The sequence below is a fragment of the Anomaloglossus baeobatrachus genome, chromosome 4 (assembly GCF_048569485.1).
Source record: "Anomaloglossus baeobatrachus isolate aAnoBae1 chromosome 4, aAnoBae1.hap1, whole genome shotgun sequence".
NCBI classification, from domain to species: Eukaryota; Metazoa; Chordata; class Amphibia; order Anura; family Aromobatidae; genus Anomaloglossus; species Anomaloglossus baeobatrachus.
In genome coordinates, this window is record NC_134356.1 from 622,441,593 (window position 1) to 622,459,748 (window position 18,156).

The 18,156-nt window shown below is 49.2% G+C and overlaps 1 protein-coding gene across 3 annotated transcripts in view; it reads right to left on the minus strand.

The window, feature by feature from the left end:
* GMIP (GEM interacting protein) overlaps nucleotides 1-18,156 on the minus strand; it is a 165,996-nt gene that overhangs the window by 41,147 nt on the left and 106,693 nt on the right. For all 3 annotated transcript variants that reach the window (XM_075346305.1, XM_075346303.1, XM_075346306.1), the window contains 3 exons: nucleotides 10,693-10,773; nucleotides 7,720-7,902; nucleotides 7,091-7,228 (listed from right to left, as the gene is read on the minus strand). In XM_075346305.1, coding sequence (XP_075202420.1) covers nucleotides 7,091-7,228; nucleotides 7,720-7,902; nucleotides 10,693-10,773 — 402 coding nt within the window. The remainder of the gene's footprint in view (nucleotides 1-7,090; nucleotides 7,229-7,719; nucleotides 7,903-10,692; nucleotides 10,774-18,156) is intronic.

Genomic DNA, 18,156 nt, shown 5'->3' on the forward strand with positions numbered 1-18,156 from the left:
GGTAGGCTGGGAGGAGAGAGGCTGATGCTGGGAAGAGAGAGGCTGATGGTGGGAGGAGAGAGGCTGATGCTGGGAGGAGAGAGGCTGATGCTGGGAGGAGAGAGGCTGATGCTGGGGGAGGCTGAGGCTGGGGTAGGCTGGGAGGAGAGAGGCTGATGCTGGGAGGAGAGAGGCTGATGCTGGGAGGAGAGAGGCTGATGCTAGGGACAGAAAAGGCTGATGCTGGGAGGAGAGAGGCTGATGCTGGGATGAGAAAGGCTGATGCTGGGGACAGAGAGGCTGATGCTGGGGACAGAAAAGGCTAATGCTGGGAGGAGAGAGGCTGATGCTCGTGACAGAGAGGCTGATGCTGGGAGGAGAGAGGCTGATGCTGCGGTAGAGAGGCTGATGCTGGGAGGAGAGAGGCTGATGCTGCGGGCAGAGAGGCTGATGCTGCGGGTAGAGAGGCTGATGCTGCGGGCAGAGAGGCTGATGCTGCGGGTAGAGAGGCTGATGCTGGTGCAGCATGGGGGATGGAGCACGATGGGGGGTGCGTTTGGGAGTGCGCAGCATGGCGGATGGACCACGTTTGGGAGTGCGCAGCATGGCGGATGGACCACGTTTGGGAGTGCGCAGCATGGTGGATGGAGCACGTTTCGGAGTGCGGAGTATGGCGGATGGAGCACATTTGGGAGTGCGCAGCATGGCGGATGGACCACGTTTGGGAGTGCGCAGCATGGCGGATGGAGCACGTTTGGGAGTGCGCAGCATGGCAGATGGAGCACGTTTGGGAGTGCGCAGCATGGCGGATGGAGCACGTTTGGGAGTGCGCAGCATGGCGGATGGAGCACGATGGGGAGTGCGCTGCATGGGGGATGGAGCACGATGGGGAGTGCGGACTATGGCGGATGGAGCACGTTTGGGAGTGCGCAGCATGGCGGATGGAGCACGTTTGGGAGTGCACAGCATGGTGGATGGAGCACGTTTGGGAGTGCGCAGCATGGCGGATGGAGCACGTTTGGGAGTGCGCAGCATGGGAGATGGAGCACGATGGGGGGTGCGCAGCATAGGGGATGGAGCACGATGGGGAGTGCGCTGCATGGGGGATGGAGCACGATGGGGAGTGCGCTGCATGGGGGATGGAGCATGATGGGAAGTGCACACCTCCCCCCAACACACACACACACACGCGCGCGCACTGCACAACACACCACACACACACACACACACTGGGAACCACAAACAACTGCCCTACACAGACACCCACACACACAGACAACGCTGCACACACACAACACCCAACACACAAACACCGCGGCACACACAAATATACGCACATACCGCACAACACACACATTGCACAACACATACCTCCCCCCAATACACACCACACACACACAAACCGCGCAACACACACACACACAACGCTACAGACACACAGCGCTCCACAAACAACGCAACACACGCAACACACATACAACACCGCTCTCACCCCCCGTCACACCCAGACAACACCCAGAACATGTACAGCGCCCTACACAAACACTTGGTAACTACACACAACAACATCTATATATATATATATATATATATATATATATATATAACAAAAATCATACATGAACTACACAATACGTAAATTCTAGAATACCCGATGCGTAGAATCGGGCCACCTTCTAGTATATATATATATATATATATATATATATATGATGTATGATATATGATTAGGCTAAAGCATTATATGGAGAGCAGCATCCTCTTCATTATCTGCGAGACCCAGCTCTGTAGGGAAAATAGCGGCTTCACCAGGTCCTGCTACTAAGAGCAATAAATAGGCCTGAGCTGTAATACTGGACGCAGCCGTGACTACATGTTATATGGTCGTGTCACACTCACCTACAAGTGCACAAAGATATTACAAATTCACCACATGACAAGTGGGCCTGTGTACCTAGAAATGCCAGGGCTGAATTTTAGTCCCAGTCCAGCCCTGGTCCAAGTCATACCCACCAATGTTGATATAAAAAGGAAAATTAAGTCCTGTCCCCAACCGAACCCATGAACATTTGCCAAACCTCCTAAGAATGCTCACAGCCCCTGTTCGGGTCACTTGCATCCTCTTCTTCTCCAAGATGCCTCAAGTTTCAAAATTCGGAACAGTCCTGACAAATTTGGATAAGTTGGCAAATATGCATTAGAACTGGGTGCCAAGGTGAATGCCAAGAAGCCGCTTTGCCTTAGATACAAGGCTTGGTCCGAAAACAGAATCTTTGCTTCAAGAGGATGGAAAGCTTAGGCCTCCTAACCCCAGTATGATCAAGATTGGGGATGTTTGAAGAATTTGGACCTGGACTTTCTGTCTTTAGATCTAAGACTATCTCTTTGAGAATATAGTTAGAAAAATGAATTCTTGTGTGCCCATCTACCGTGGCAAGGTGACCTTTCTTTGATTGGACCCTATCCTAGTGTCTTACCTCTCCTGGACTAAAAGTCTACAATATATAGGCAGATAGGATCTGGCACCAATTAATACCACCCTGTAGCTGATGGGCAGAGAGCACAGTCAGAATAGGAGGCTGCCTCCACCTGCAATATATACTGCAAAATACTGCATGCGGAAATAAAACATAGCAAGTAAGAACAGGTACCAAAGGCCAATTTTTCATTAAAGAAGGTCACCATGCCGCGATTGATGGGCACACAAGAATTGGCCAATTTTTCATTAAAGAAGATCACCGTGCCGCGGTTGATGGGCACACAAGAATTGGCCAATTTTTGTACATCAAAGAAAAGTCACCTTGCTGTGGTCAATAGGCACAAAAGAATTGAAATAGTCCTCCATATATTATAATGCACCTTTATAGAGCTACAAATATTATAATGAACACCCCATAGCCCTTCATATATTATAATGCTCAATCCATAGTCCTCCATATATTATAATGCACATCCATAGTTCCCCATATATTATAATGTACCCTCATAGTCCTCCATATAGTATAATGCACACCCATATAGTCTTTCATATAGTATAATGCACCCTCCATAGGACTCCATATATTATAATGCTATAATGCACCCCACATAGTCCTCCATATATTATAATGCTCATGCCACAGTCCTCCATATATTATAATGCACTATTCATCGCCCTCCATATAGTATAATACACTCCATAGTCCTCCATATATTATAATGCTCACCCCACAATCCTCCTTATATTATAATGCACCATCCATAGTTCTCCATATATTATAATGCACCTTTATAGAGCTACAAATATTATAATGAACACCCCATAGACCTTCATAAATTATAATCCTCACCCCATAGTCCTCCATAGATTAAAATGCACCCCCATAGTCCTCCATATAGTATAATGCACCTCCATAGTCCTCCATAGAGTAAATTACACCCCCATAGTCTTCCATATATTATAATGCACACTTCATATGCCGCCATGAGTGTGCTCATTGACTGCATGTTCTGCAGCTCTGCACATCTCGGTGGAGCAGGCGTGTAGTAGTAACGTCATCGCGCCCACTGTGCTGAGACGTCAAAGCACAGACACAGCAGGAGAATGATGAAGGGGGTGCGTCCTCGCTATTTCGTACTTATTTTTAACTGTATCAGCATCAGTGATGAGGATACGGTTGAAAGTGTAATGGCACTGGGACCCCTCGACTCAACGGTCCAATAGAGACCGCATGGTCTTCCGTCATTGGCGGTACACCATTGCTTTCAATATCACAGTAAGGATGGGATAGTTTTTGGTATCCCCCGGAGTGGATATAGTCTTTTAGCTGTGACACCAAAGATAAAATGGTTGGGAATCATGTAAGCGATGGACCTACTACGACCATAAAGAGGACCAGTCACAAAATCGAAAGTCTCCAGTTTTTTTTCCTTATTTTATTTCTGCTGTTCCACTAAGTAATGGTTATTTTTGTTAAATCCATCATACAGGTCTATAGATATGGGCCTTTTTATCCAGTACTACGTTTGGTATTTACCAAGGAGGCGGGACTAACAGTATATCTGGGGGCGTGTCTTAACGCTGCTTTGCATTTTTACCCTGTGAGCGCCGCCACCATAAAAATTAGCACTAAATAAAAAGGTCGGTATCTCCGGAACCCTATGGCAGATTTGAAGACTACAAAAACGGCAAACTCAGGGGGAGCAGCGAAAATAAAATGTCAGCAAAAACTGATGACTTATGATGACCTGGGGAGTATTTAAAAAAAAAAAATCACATTCTTCCTGCTCTTCAGTAATAGCAATAAAGGCCTGTTTTGATGGTAAACCATTTTCTAGAGTGCCAGAAGGAAGCAGCCATGCTCTGTGGTGTCATGGTTAGAAACTAAGTAGGAGGTGTTTCCTCTATCACCGTCATGTCTTAAGCATCCTATGCTTCAGATTAGTGGTTTGCACATTGTGGCACTCAAGCTGCTGCAAAATTACAACTTCCAGTAATACCTAGATACCTAGATAACTGCTATTACACAAGGCATCTGTGATGCTAGTCACTACTTACGGATAGTATAGACAGAAGGTAGTCAGACAAGCCGGGGTCAGGAAACAGGAGGTCACGACAGGACACAGGGAGTAAGCAGAAACTCAGTCAAGTCACAGGCCGAGGGTCAGAATTACATGAGAGTATGTATTAGATTCAGGGAGCAGACAGAGACGTGGTCAAGTAATGGTCCGAGGTCAGAAGCCAGGAGGTAACGACAAGAACAGGAAGCAGGCAGAGAGAAGTCAAACAACGGTCCGGGGTCAAGAAACTTAGATCAGAACACAAACACAAGCCAAGAGCACAACTGCAGAACCAGAGAGTAAGGGGTACTTTGCACACTGCGACATCGCTAGCCGATGATAGCGATGCCAAGCGCGATAGTACCCGCCCCCGTCGCACATGCGATATCTTGTGATAGCTGCCGTAGCGAATATTATCGCTATGGCAGCTTCACAAGCACTTACCTGCCCCGCGACGTCGCTCTGGCCGGTGACCCGCCTCCTTCCTAAAGGGGGCGGGTCGTGCGGCGTCACAGCGACGTCACACGCCAGGCGGCCAATAGAAGCGGAGGGGCGGAGATGAGCGGGACGTAAACATCCCGCCTACCTCCTTCCTTCCGCATAGCCGGTGGCGGCAGGTAAGGAGAAGTTCCTCACTCCTGCGGCTTCATACACAGCGATGTGTGCTGCCGCAGGAATGAGGAACAACATCGTACCTGTCGCTGCAGCGAAATTATGAAAATGACCGACAATACACAGATCACCGATTTACGACGCTTTTGCGATCGTTTATCGCTGCATCTAGGCTTTACACGTTGCGACGTCGTTACTGGCGCCGGATGTGCGTCACTTTTGATTTGACCCCGACGACATCGCAGTAGCGATGTTTCAACGTGCAAAGTACCCCTAAGACTGTTGATGTTCTGGAAGAGCATGCTCAGTAAAGAAACAGAGCATTTACCAGGAAAGTGGACACCTGAGTAAAAACACCTCCCAGAACCTGCATGGAATCCTGAGCTATCACACAACCTGTCAGCAAGTGCTCAAAGAAACACAGCAGAGTATCTACAAATTCAAGATGCTCTGCACAAAGGAAACATGTCACTGCTGGCTCTGTAGTTCTGAAAGGCACAGCAGAGCATCACCTGTGTGCAAGATGCTCTGCACGGAGGAATCATGACAGTAACAGGTCAGGGCTCCCAGATCCTGGTGCAGGAGGCCCAAAGGTCTCCAGCTACATAAGAAGTTAAAACCAAAGGGCTGGAAACTGATGGTGGAGACCAAGGCAAATTTCTCTTGTATCAGGCTCAAGAAATTAAGGACTTGATAAAGGGACAGTATTTTAACCCCTTCACCACTCAGCCTTTTTTCACCTTAATGACAAGATCAAATTTTACAATTCTGACCAGTGTCACCTTTTGAGGTAATAACACTGGAACGCTTCAACATATCCCGGTGATTCAGAGACTGTTTTTTCATGACATATTGTACTTCATGATAGTGATAAATTTTGGTAAATAATTTTTGCGTTTATTTATGAAAATATCGAAAATTAGACAAAAAATTGAAGACTTTTCCATTTTCAAACTTTGAATTGATATGTTCTTAAACCAGATAGTTATCTTACACAAAATCTTTAACAAATAACATTCCCACATGTCTACTTTACAAAACCACTATTTTAGGAACATTATTTTTTTTGTTAGGAAGTTAGAAGGGTTAAAATTTTATCAGAAGATTCTCTTTTCAACAAAATTTACAAAAGCATTTTTTTAGGGACCACATCACGTAAAGTACCCAAATGTGACCCCATTTTGAAAATTGGACTCCTAAAAGTGCTCAAAACTATATTGAAAAAGTTTATTAATAGGGATGATCGAATATCTCAAATATTCGGCTTTGCGAATATTTGCCGAATAGGTCGCCGTTATTCGACTATTCGCGAATATTCGATGCGCAATGTAAGTCTATGGGAAACCCGAATAACAACTATTCAGAACTATTCGGGCTTCCCATAAACTTACATAGCGCATCGAATATTCACATAGCGGCGATCTGTTCGTCGGATATTCGCGAAGCCGAATATTTTAGGTATTCGATCATCTCTATCTATTAACCCTTTAGATGCTTCACAGGAATTAAAGCAATGTGGAAGGAAAAAATGAAAATGTAATTTTTTTCTCACAAAAATATTGCTTTTGCTATTTTTTTTTTTTCATTTTCACAAGGGTAACAGGAGAAAACAGACCATAGAATTTGTTGTGCAATTCCTCCTGTGTACGCCGATACTCCATATGTGGTGACTTCTTCCCTGGTGTAACCCGAGCACAGCGATGCTCGCGCGAGTGGTCAGTATACGTAAAGCACCCGAACTCTGTTTTTATTTTTGTAATGTTTGTGTTTGGTACGAAGAGCGAACAACGAACCTCGGGTTCGCTCATCTCTATCCAAAACGATTCAGGAAAGTTGGAAAAGTATGCTCTACATAGAATCGTGCCAGTAACGTATCATATTTTTGGACGCAGTGGATCAGCACCTGCAGATTTCCTACATTAGCATTACAAACGCCATCCATTTGGCCTTACTTTCATACCTCTTTCATCACCTGGTCCCCCTGGTTAATGAGTTTTCGGATGTGTGATATTATTCTCTGCCGGACCTTCTCCTGCTGGTCACTGCGGGCATTTGCTTCTGACACACAGGATCTGTATAAAACCTCAGCTTCATGAGCCTGAGGTGGAAAGAGAAAGCCAAGAATGTGGGACATTAATGTTGAATCTTTTGCCATTTGCACGCTAGCCTACAGAAGCGCCACTGAAATGGGCAGTGCTTGGGAGGAGCCGGGACAGGACAGGTCATGCCTGCTAGTTCAATTCATTAAAAATTATTGAGTTTTGTATGTCAGATATCCTTCTCCAGTCCCTAACTGGAGTAGGTTTTCTGACAAGGCATACAGAGGCATAGGCCACCCAGAGGATATGCCGAATTCAATGAGTGGCATGCACCTCTTTATGATTTTGGAGCACTGTACTCTAGCAAGTCCTTCATTAAGACTGTCATGCACCAAGTCCTACTTTGATCTGTGTTGTGGCCATGTGGAAAAAGCAATTTATTCACATAACAGATTGTCCACATCTTATCTGGGCATTATCAATATGTACTAATTTGTATACCGTGGCATCCCGTCAGTAAACTGATCTCACCACGTCCTACCATCCTCACCTTAATTTGAGCCTCCTCACGGGACTTCCTGCGTTTCTCCAGAAGTTTGCTTGCACTTCCAGGGTAGGTGCCCATGTGCTGCTCTTCTTCTATCTTGGCACTCAGTTGCTTGGCCTTCTCCAGGTCTTCACAGCGTTGTACATACTGTGTCCTGGCCTTACGCAATGAGGACAGAGAATCTGACTGTGATGGAACAGAAAAGTGTGTCATGATGGGAAGCATTCAAGATTACAGTCTCTTTATAAGGTGAACATGTATAACTATGAAATCCCTGGAAGCATAGGGAGAGAACTGTCAATCAAGAGGAGATCAGAGCGGGAGCTGTCTAGGGAAGACTCCCCCTTAGCCCAGTTCTTTTTAAAGTTACAGTATGTGGGGATGGATTTAGCAACAGCTTTCTGCCACTTATTTGCACTATAATTTCCAACTACCTAAAGCTTTGCATGAAGCAGACGTGGGATCCAGCAACAACATCCAAATCCATAAAAGTATGATTTTTAAATAATCCATTAAAAAACATGATAAAAATCAAGCCAGAGTAGGCAGAGAGGACGCGTTTCGGAACTGTCTTTATTCAGACTCTAAATAAGGACACAGTTCCAAAACTCATCCTCTCTGGCTACCCTGGCTTGATTTTTATCATGTTTTTTAATGGATTATTTAATAATCATACTTTTATGGATTTGTATGTTGTTGCTGGATCACCCTCCTGCCTCCTGTAGTGCCGTGGTCTTCTACATTATCATACTTGCACCATCCAGTAATATGGACTTCCCAGGAACACGGTGAGCTGGATACAAAACTTTTGGTTTTCTTTCCTACAGATTTGCAAGTATCTTCCAACATGTAATCTCTAGTCCTCCCAAGATCTCCTTGTCTACTTCACACTTATACATTCCTCACCCAATGGCTTCCAAGACTTCTCCTGAGTATCCCCAATCCTTGGGATGTCAATGCCCCGACATGTCTGATTATCCGCCACATTCGGAACATTGAGATGGAACTTGAAAACCAATCTCTTCAAGAAAGATCACAGCATGCAAGGACCCCGCTGCCACCTCGTCACCACTGGAGCTGCTACAACCCCCCATTATCCCCATTATCCTGTACACTATGAGCCCGCAAGGACAAGGCCATCTCCTCTCTGTACCACTCTATCATTGTTAGTTAGATTACTGTCATTATATCTGTATTTTATATAGAACCCCTTCTCATATACAGCACAATGTTAACAATGGTGCTCTAAAAAATAAATAATAACTTTTGAAGAGTGATGAGGCTAGAGTGCACCACATTTATTAACAGATATGAGCATCTTAATAAGTTTGGTACATTTTACTCTTAGCAATTAATTTTCATGCTGCACATAGGACACAAATCAGGAGAAACCAATAAAAAAATCCAGCATTTGATTTCCGATGAAAATTAAAAACTTACATTTGTTGATACTTCCAGAGATAGAAGAAAAAAAATGCACAAGTTAAAAACAGAACATCTTGGAAAAAATAACCCTGGTCGCCTAGTGTAAACAGTGCTTGTTCATTTCATGAATGTTGGATTTTTCATCTGTTTAATCGGTTCCTTCGGATTTGAATCCATCCCTTTCCAACCGGGATTACTTATCGTGGAGTCCTCATGGTTTGACCATTACTCATTTATGGGAGGTGAGTGGAAGACATTTTTTCTATTTGTACATAGTTAGGACACAATGAATCTGCGGATAGGTTGTCTGTCATTAACAGGTACCTATGGTGGCCTTGTGTGGTTGACAACCATAACTAGATTCTCTTGTGGTGGCCTTGGCTATAGATTGGTTGTCATTAACAGGTACCTATGGTGGTCTTGTGTGGCTGACAACCATAACTAGATTCTCTTGTAGTGCTCTTGGCTATAGGTTGATTGTCATTAACAGGTACCTATGGTGGCCTTGTGTAGCTGACAACCATAACTAGATTCTCTTGTCGTGCTCTTGGCTGTAGGCTGTCATTAACAGGTTCCTATAGTGGGTTTGTGTGGCCGACAACCATAACTAGATGCTCTTGTGGTGCCCTTGTTTATTTCAGGACCATATTGGGACCCCTGCTTAGTGGATAGTAGTTATATTGACGATCTCTAGCTTTGAAGAACCTGTTGTCACTGTTCTGCCTCCCCGTCCACATGGCTAGGGGGTGGAGCCTTCTCCTGAGCCTCACTTCCGGAGCTTGGATGTTTTAAAAATTGACATCTCCAGTGAACCAGCGCCGGCTATAAGCTTAGCGCTGCTTTGCCTGTGATTGCTGGTCCTGTAAGTGTTATCCTGATCCGTCTGTGCCTGTGCCTCCGTTCCGTCCCCTAGTCGTTCCCCCATTCCTCTGTCCCCTCTCCTACCTCCCCACTCAGTTGCTTCCTCTGGTACTGACCTCGGCCTGACCTCGACTCCAGTTCTACTCTTTCCTCTGGTCCTCTTTCTGCCCATCTGTTTTTGACCCAGCCTGCCCGACCATTCCTCACACGCCCTGCAGCTCTGCTCCCCAGCTGTACTGTGAGGCAGTGTACGAGCACAAACTGTGCATCTACTTCCTGGTTCTTGTTGCTCTGTGTAGTGTCTTCTGCTGCAGAGCTCCGGCTCCCCCTGGTGGCAGCTTGACACCTGTCGAGTTCTGCATTATCCAGACAACCCTTTGAGTTCAATGGACGTTGTGTAACGTCAAATTTTCCCTGCGAAGGCGATATAGGATTTCCAATAGATTACTGTTAATGGTTGGGGTCTTAGCACAAGTAAGCTATGTGATCAATGGGACCATCTGTCAAGTATGGATCATCTGCAACGGAGAACTCCTTCGAACTGGCCGTGGACTTATGATCCGAGTTAGCACAAGGTGTCAAATTCTAACAGTTAATTATCATGGTGGTTGAAATTTTCTGAAATGCTCCGCTTTACACTAATGCATATGTCCACCCTTACACAGTCAAGGTCAAGACATGATCACTCACCATTCTTTTCTGTTCACGGAGCCATTGCTCCCTAAACTCCTTTCTCCACTTCTCAATCTCGGTCTTCTTCGCTAATAAAGGCTGCAATACAAATAAAATGTTACATTCTGAATTCCTAGGACATGTTAAAAAAAAGCATTTCTTCTATATTTTTACTTATGTAGGAAGGAAAAAGGAGCTGAAACCTGGGTCATATGCAATGAACTATGAGTTGTACAGTACATGTCATTTACAAATGTCTGTGGAGTCATTCCGAATCTCTTTCATACGTAGGCAAACATAGGTTTTTTGATCATTTTATACATCTGAGAACAAAAGAAAAATATTTGACTTTGGATCCCACCTTTACTGAAAATTCTTCGCCAAAAGCATTACAATGCAATACAATATATCACAAAAGTGAGTACACCCCTCACATTTTTGTAAATATTTTAGTATATATTTCATACTACAACACTTAACATCTGACCCTGTGATACAATGTACAGTAACCAGTGTACAGCTTGTATAAAAGGTTAAATTTGGTGTCCACTAAATAACTCAACACACAGCCATTAATGTCTAAACCGCTGGTAATAAAAGTGAGCATATCCCTAAGTGAAAATGGCCAAATTGTGCCTAATTAACCATTTAACCTTCCCAGCATCATGTGACTTTTAGTATTACAAGGTCTCAGGTGTGAATGGGGATCAGGTGTGTTACATTTGGTGTTATGGCTCACACACTCTCTCATACTGGTCACTGGTAGCTCAACATGGCTCCTCATGGCAAAGAATTCTCTGAGGATCTGAAAAAAAGAATTGTTGTTCTACATAATGATGGCCGAGGCTATAAGAAGATTGCCACCACCCTGACACTGAGCTGCAGCACGGTGGCCAAGACCATACATGGGCTTAACAAGACAGGTCCCCTCAGTATAGGCCTCACCTGGTTGACCAAAGTAACTGAGTGCACATGCTCAGCGTCATATACAAAGGTTGTCTTTTCAAAATAGATGTATGAGTGCTGCCAGCATTGCTGCAGAGGTTACAGGGGTGGGGGGTCTGCCTGTCAGTGCTCAGAATATACACCACACACTGCATCAAACTGGTTTGCATGGATGTCGTCCCAGAAGGAAGCGTCTCCTATAGATGATGAACAAGAAAACCGGCAAACAGTTTATTGAAGACAAGAAGTCCAAGGACATGAATTACTGGAACCATGTCCTGTGGACTGATGAGTCCAAGATAAATTTATTTGGTTCAGATGGTGTCAAGTGTGTGTGGTGGAAGCCAGGTGAGGAGTACAAAGACAAGTGTATCTTGCCTACAGTGAAGCATGGTGGTGGGAGTGTCATAGTTTGGGGCTGCATGAGTGCTGCCGGCTGTAGGGAGCTACAGTTCATTGAGGGAATTTTGAATGCCAACATGTACTGTGACATAATAAAGCAGAGCATGATCCCCTGCCTTTGGAAACACAGGGCAGTATTCCAACATGTTAATGACCCCAAACACACCCCAAGATGACCACTGCCTTTGTAAACAAACTGAGGGTAAAGGTGCTGTATTGGCCAAGCATCTGCAGACCTAAAGCCAATTGAGCATCTGTGGGTCCTCCTCAAATGGAAGGTGGAGGAACGCAAGGTCTCTAACAGCCAACAGCTCTGTGATGCAGTCATGGAGGATGGAAGAGGATCCAGTGGCTCCTGTGAAGCTCTAGTGTACTCCATGCCCAAGAGAGTTAAGGCAGTGCTTGAAATAATGGTGGGCGCACAAAATATTGACACTTTGGGCACAATTTGGCCATTTTCACGTAGGGGTGTACTATTTTTTGTTGCCAGTGATTTAGACATTAATGGCTGTATGTTGAGTAATTTTATTGTATTAAAGTGTCAGATCTTCAGTGTTGTCCCATGGAAATTTACAATAAAATATTTACAAATATTTACAAAAATGTGAGGGGTGTACTCACTTCTGTGGTATAGTGTATGTCGTCTCAAGGACTCTACTAGATGCAAACATCCACAGTAGTTCTCCATGTGACAGTTTGATATTTACTGCACAAAAATATTATGGGAATGTGGCGCCCAGAACCTGGTCGCCACAACAGCATTGCCCTCCCAAAGGGTTAATGCTGAGCCTGGAGGTAATTGGGAGGTCCATTGGCCAGCAAGTTTAACATCCAACGCAGTTCTCCCTCCGGCCAGCAGGGGGAGCTCTGAACCTGGAATTCCAGGGAGCATTCCTTAAGTCTGACCTGAGGGAGGAAGTAGTGTTCAGTCTGTAGAGAGAAGTGAAAGGAAGCAGACGCAGAGTGTGCTGTCCTGTGGATCTGGGGCCTGGAGCTGGAACAGCTTGGCCCAGGGAAGCAGAAGTAGCAGAGAGGCAGAGAAGAGACTCGGACATCGGAGTCTGTGGCCACCAGGGCTTAAAATACTCCCTGGTAGCCGAATCCGAAGGGCAGGAGAGCTGCAAGCACCTGGCCCATAAACAGCCCGAAGGTACAGCTGCAGCATCAGGGCCCGGTGTGGACTCCAGCAGAGAAGCACCAGAGAGGGCCTGTGCAGCCTACCACAGAGGGAAAGGGACGTACCACCGGTCCCAGCAGCAAAGAGGGCCATTGCTGGATCCAGAGAAGCAGGATCCTATCGTAGTAAAGAAAGGAACAGGAGCCGGCCTCATACTCAGCTGGCCAGAAAGATCACCCCAAGTACCTCCAGGCCGACCGGATCCCCTTCACCACCTGTAACGGTCTCCCAGGATTGGACTGTTCCTAAAGTAAAAGAGGAGAAGGTAAAGAGACTGTTGTTTGTGCCTGGTTCTTTCATTGTCTGTCGGCCCTGCACCGTGTTAGCCACACAACACCATAGACTTTCACGAGCACTAACAGTGTCCCCGGGGCTCCGCTCCACCTGTGGGGAGCAGTACCACCATTGCTGCCGTATCATCACCCCGGAGGCCTCACACAGCAGCGGCGGCTTAATAGCCGCAGACCACAGGTGGCGTCACGAACACAAACTTTATTCACCCCCAACACTGCAGCCATATTTTATTGACACCCACCAGGGCCACGGAGTCGGGCCCCGCCACCACTGACGACCCCCGGACTAGTCCGGCCCGGCATCGGGTGTCCCATAGCCCTGGGGTGGGCGAGTCAATTTTGGCGTCACGAACAGGATTTCGTGCCCGGTCCCACCGGGTACTGTGCGCCTGCAGAAACTGTGCTTAAAAGACTGTGTTACTGTTTGCAAACTGCCGCCGCCATTAGCCTCGCCGAGCGCAGGAAGAAGGGGGGCGTGCCTGACAAATGGCGCGAAGGGAGCGCGCCATCAGAGCAGAGCGCCGTTAACCCCGCGCGACCCAGAAGGGAATTTGAAAAGTGAACGGAGCCTTGTAAGGTTCACTAAGGGGGAGGAAGATGTCCGACTCGGAGGGAGGGCAGGTGGCTGCCATAGCCCGAGACGCCGCAGCACCAGCCGTAGCAATCCGTCGCCGTCGCCCCAGCCCCCGCTGTAGCGCCGGTAATGCCGATCACAATGCCGTACATCCCGGGAGCAGAATGGCTGCCGCAGTACTCCGGGGAGTCCCATACCTTGAGCGACTTCAGAGAAAGGCTGCACAGCTTGTTCCGGGTGTATCTGTCGCGGGCGGGGAGGAGGGTGTCAGCACACTACGCTCACCCCTTCTGCTCGGGTCCGGCGGTTGCTGCTCAGTGGTGGCTCGAGCTGTGGGCCGGATCCCGGGGGTTTCTCGAGCGGCACTCCTCGCCCGTGAGTGAAAGGGGGTTTGTTGGGTGTGGGGATAGTTTATTGTCCGTGACGCCACCCACGGTTGTGGTGATTTCACCACCGCTGCTCTATATGGGGATCCCGGGGATGGTGATGCGGAGCAGCCAGGTGTTGTGTTGCCCCTCCGTGGGTAGGGGTTGGTGATCCCGGGGCCCGGTGATGGCTTGGGAGGTGCAGGGCCTGGTGGGCGCAGGGACGCGGGGGCAGCGCTGTGCCTTGCGGCACTGTGGTACTCACTCAGCCTGAGACGTTGACACAGTTTTTGGTAAACAAACGGCTGGTTGGACGGGTCCCTCGGACGGTTCACGGTGCTGCGGTTCCCTGCAGTTGGCGGTGATGGTCACTCTTCCCTGCACCTATGTTACATCTATTGGTAGCGATGGGTTCCCACCGGTTACCCACTCCCCGACTACAATCTGGGCCGGAGGAGCTCCACACTTTGCCCGCAGGCGCTGGCCCTGGGGAAACTGGTGCCCTGGCGGTGGCCGTGTCTCCCCTGTAATGGTTGAGCTGTTGCCTTCAATCGGGACTTGGCTGTTGGGGGATCTACGTCCCCTTCACTGACGGATTCGGCAAATTAAGGCGACTCCTAGCCTTGCCGGGGTCCGAGAGGCCCCTGCCCTGGTGCTGACTGTCCTTTGCACGCTGCTCCAGACCGCCGGGTCACCACCCGTCCGCGGTCCTTCCAGGAACCTCCAAACAGTCCCACTCCAGACAATATCCGCCGTCTGCTGACCTTGCTGTCTCTGTCCAGGCACACAGCCTCAGACCACTTCAGGCTGTACTAAACTGCCACTTTGCACTTTCTCTACTTTCACTTCTCTGTCACTTCAGCTTTCTTCTTCAGCTCCACTACACTTCACTTCCTTCCACTTCCTCCTCCCTGGCTGAACTGCCTGCTCCTTCCTGCCTCCAGGGCTATGAACTCCTTGGTGGGTGGACACCAACCGCCTGGCTCCACCCCCTGGTGTGGACACTAGCCCCTGGAGGAAGGCAACAAGGATTTCTGGTTAGCTGGTGTACCTGCAGGGAATGTGGGGTGTGTGTGTTGTGACCTGTGACCCCTGGCTTGCCCAGGGCGTCACATTCCCCCTTAGCAAAACGCAGACCGTCCTCGGGCTGCCCGTCCAACACCGGTTTTATTTTCCTTTTTGTTTTCTGTAAATGTAAAAAGAATAAACACATATATATTATAACATCATCCCACATCGGGAGGCACATTCTTAAACGTTGCATAACGGTTTACGGTTACGGTTTCCGCTCTCTCCCACCCAAGCAACCTGGCCCTGATGCTGCCCCTAAAGCCCAGGCAGCACCCCTTGACCCACAGTCCAGCACACGGCACCCGAGCGGGATCTGTCCTTCCCCTCCAGAGGGTAGTCACCGGTTCTTTTGGTGGCTGGGCCCCAGCCTGCTCTGCTGAGGGCCCTCCCTCCAACCTGCCTCTCCGGAGACGGCATTGCGGAAACGGTAACGGCAAACAACATATTTACAAGCCACTTAACGTTTGTGGGTGCCCTGCAAGTTCACAGGCTTGTCCATGGATAGTCTTCCATGCAAAACTTTTAAACGGTCCCCACGGGGACAACGGTGCCGGCTCCAGCCGGTTGCAAATCACAAAGCAAATCAGGTAATGTACTCGGTATCATTTTCATCATTCTTTCAAACTTTTCAACAACACTTCACACAGACTTTGGTCCCAACGGGGACTGGACAACGGTGCTCCGCTGCCCTACTCCAGGCCTTCAGCTTCATTCCCCTCCACCAGCGTATCCAACATGCATTGACATACCCGCGGTGACAGGGGCACCCGGTACCCATTTCCACCGGTACACGGGGCATGGACGACCACTGGGGCTCCTACACAGTGGGAACGCTCACTTGCTCCTTCAACTACAACAGCGGACCCGGAGCTGGGGCAGGAGTCGTCATCTCTTGTTCCTGCGTCAGGCGGGTTGCCGCCAGCTGCCGCAGCCTCCTGGTCTCCAGCATCCAACACTTCAGCCCCTTCTGCGGTAGCATGGAGCAGCAGAGTAGGCGAGCTCATACTGAGGCGCCCCATAAGTAACGGCAAGGGCGATGTATAGGCCGAGACTAGGCCGGGCCCCTCAGCCGCAGCGGCCGGTCCAGGTAGGACATAGGGACGTGGGTCACCAGTCGACTCTGCTACATCCATTCCCCCTCCGTACATCGGGGTAGTCGTAGTCAGCATCTCCACCTCGCTGGTCCACTGCTCCATCATCTGGAGGATTTGTTCCTGTTGACGCTGGTGGAACTGAATCACCCGGGCCTGCATCCAGGCCACGGTCCCGGGCTCAGGATCTGGCACAGTCTCTACTGGGACTTCGGGCACCACGCTGTTAAGGGGCCGCGGTTCTAGCGGTTCCCCTTGGTACACTTCAGGACCGTCTTGGACGTCTCCAGCCGGCTGGTCCGCCGGAGCGGCTGGGCAGGGTATCGCTACCGGTTGGGCAGGTAGCGGGCCTAATGGCGGGGCGGCAGCAACTATCACGGGTAGCGGGGAGAGAGGCAGGGTGAGCGGAAGCCGGCCGGGCCCCTCAGCTCTAACGGCCGATCCCTCAGGAATACAGGGGCGTGGGTCGCTTACCCGCTCCTGCAACTCCTCTTCAGCCTCGCGTCTCCACATAGCAGCCACCACGTCCGCCATGTCGGTCTCCCACTCCTCCAGGAGGAGTTGCATATAAGCCTGCAGACGGTTACTCAGCGGGACGGTCCGGTCCCTCAACCACGTCGCCGTGCCGGGCGCAGGGGCTTCCTCGTTGGGAGTTGGGTTGTACATCTTGGCAATCGTGCCTTCCAGGAACCCAGTATGTCTGCAGAGTCCTGGCGTCCCTGCTTTTATAGCTGCAGCTACATGCAGCCAGCCGCCATCGCGTCCCCCTTAGCTCTTTCCGGCCCCTCCTTTCTCGGGGCGGGGTTTTGGCCTTCGCGCCTCTACTACTCGAGAAGACGCTCGAGCGGGAACTTTTCGCGCCAAAGATGGCGGCTTCTGAAATTTTCCTGCCGGATACCTCCGGCGGTAACAAGGCGCACCTCTACCAGACGGCAGAGCGGTAAGATCCTGTTCGTGACCCCAAGTTGTCGCGGGCGGGGAGGAGGGTGTCAGCACACTACGCTCACCCCTTCTGCTCGGGTCCGGCGGTTGCTGCTCAGTGGTGGTTTGAGCTGTGGGCCGGATCCCGGGGGTTTCTCGAGCGGCACTCCTCGCCCGTGAGTGAAAGGGGGTTTGTTGGATGTGGGGATAGTTTATTGTCCGTGACGCCACCCACGGTTGTGGTGATTTCACCACCGCTGCTCTATATGAGGATCCCGGGGATGGTGATGCGGAGCAGCCAGGTGTTGTGTTGCCCCTCCGTGGGTAGGGGTTGGTGATCCCGGGGCCCGGTGATGGCTTGGGAGGTGCAGGGCCTGGTGGGCGCAGGGACGCGGGGGCAGCGCTGTGCCTTGCGGCACTGTGGTACTCACTCAGCCTGAGACGTTGACACAGTTTTTGGTAAACAAACGGCTGGTTGGACGGGTCCCTCGGACGGTTCACGGTGCTGCGGTTCCCTGCAGTTGGCGGTGATGGTCACTCTTCCCTGCACCTATGTTACATCTATTGGTAGCGATGGGTTCCCACCGGTTACCCGCTCCCCGACTACAATCTGGGCCGGAGGAGCTCCACACTTTGCCCGCAG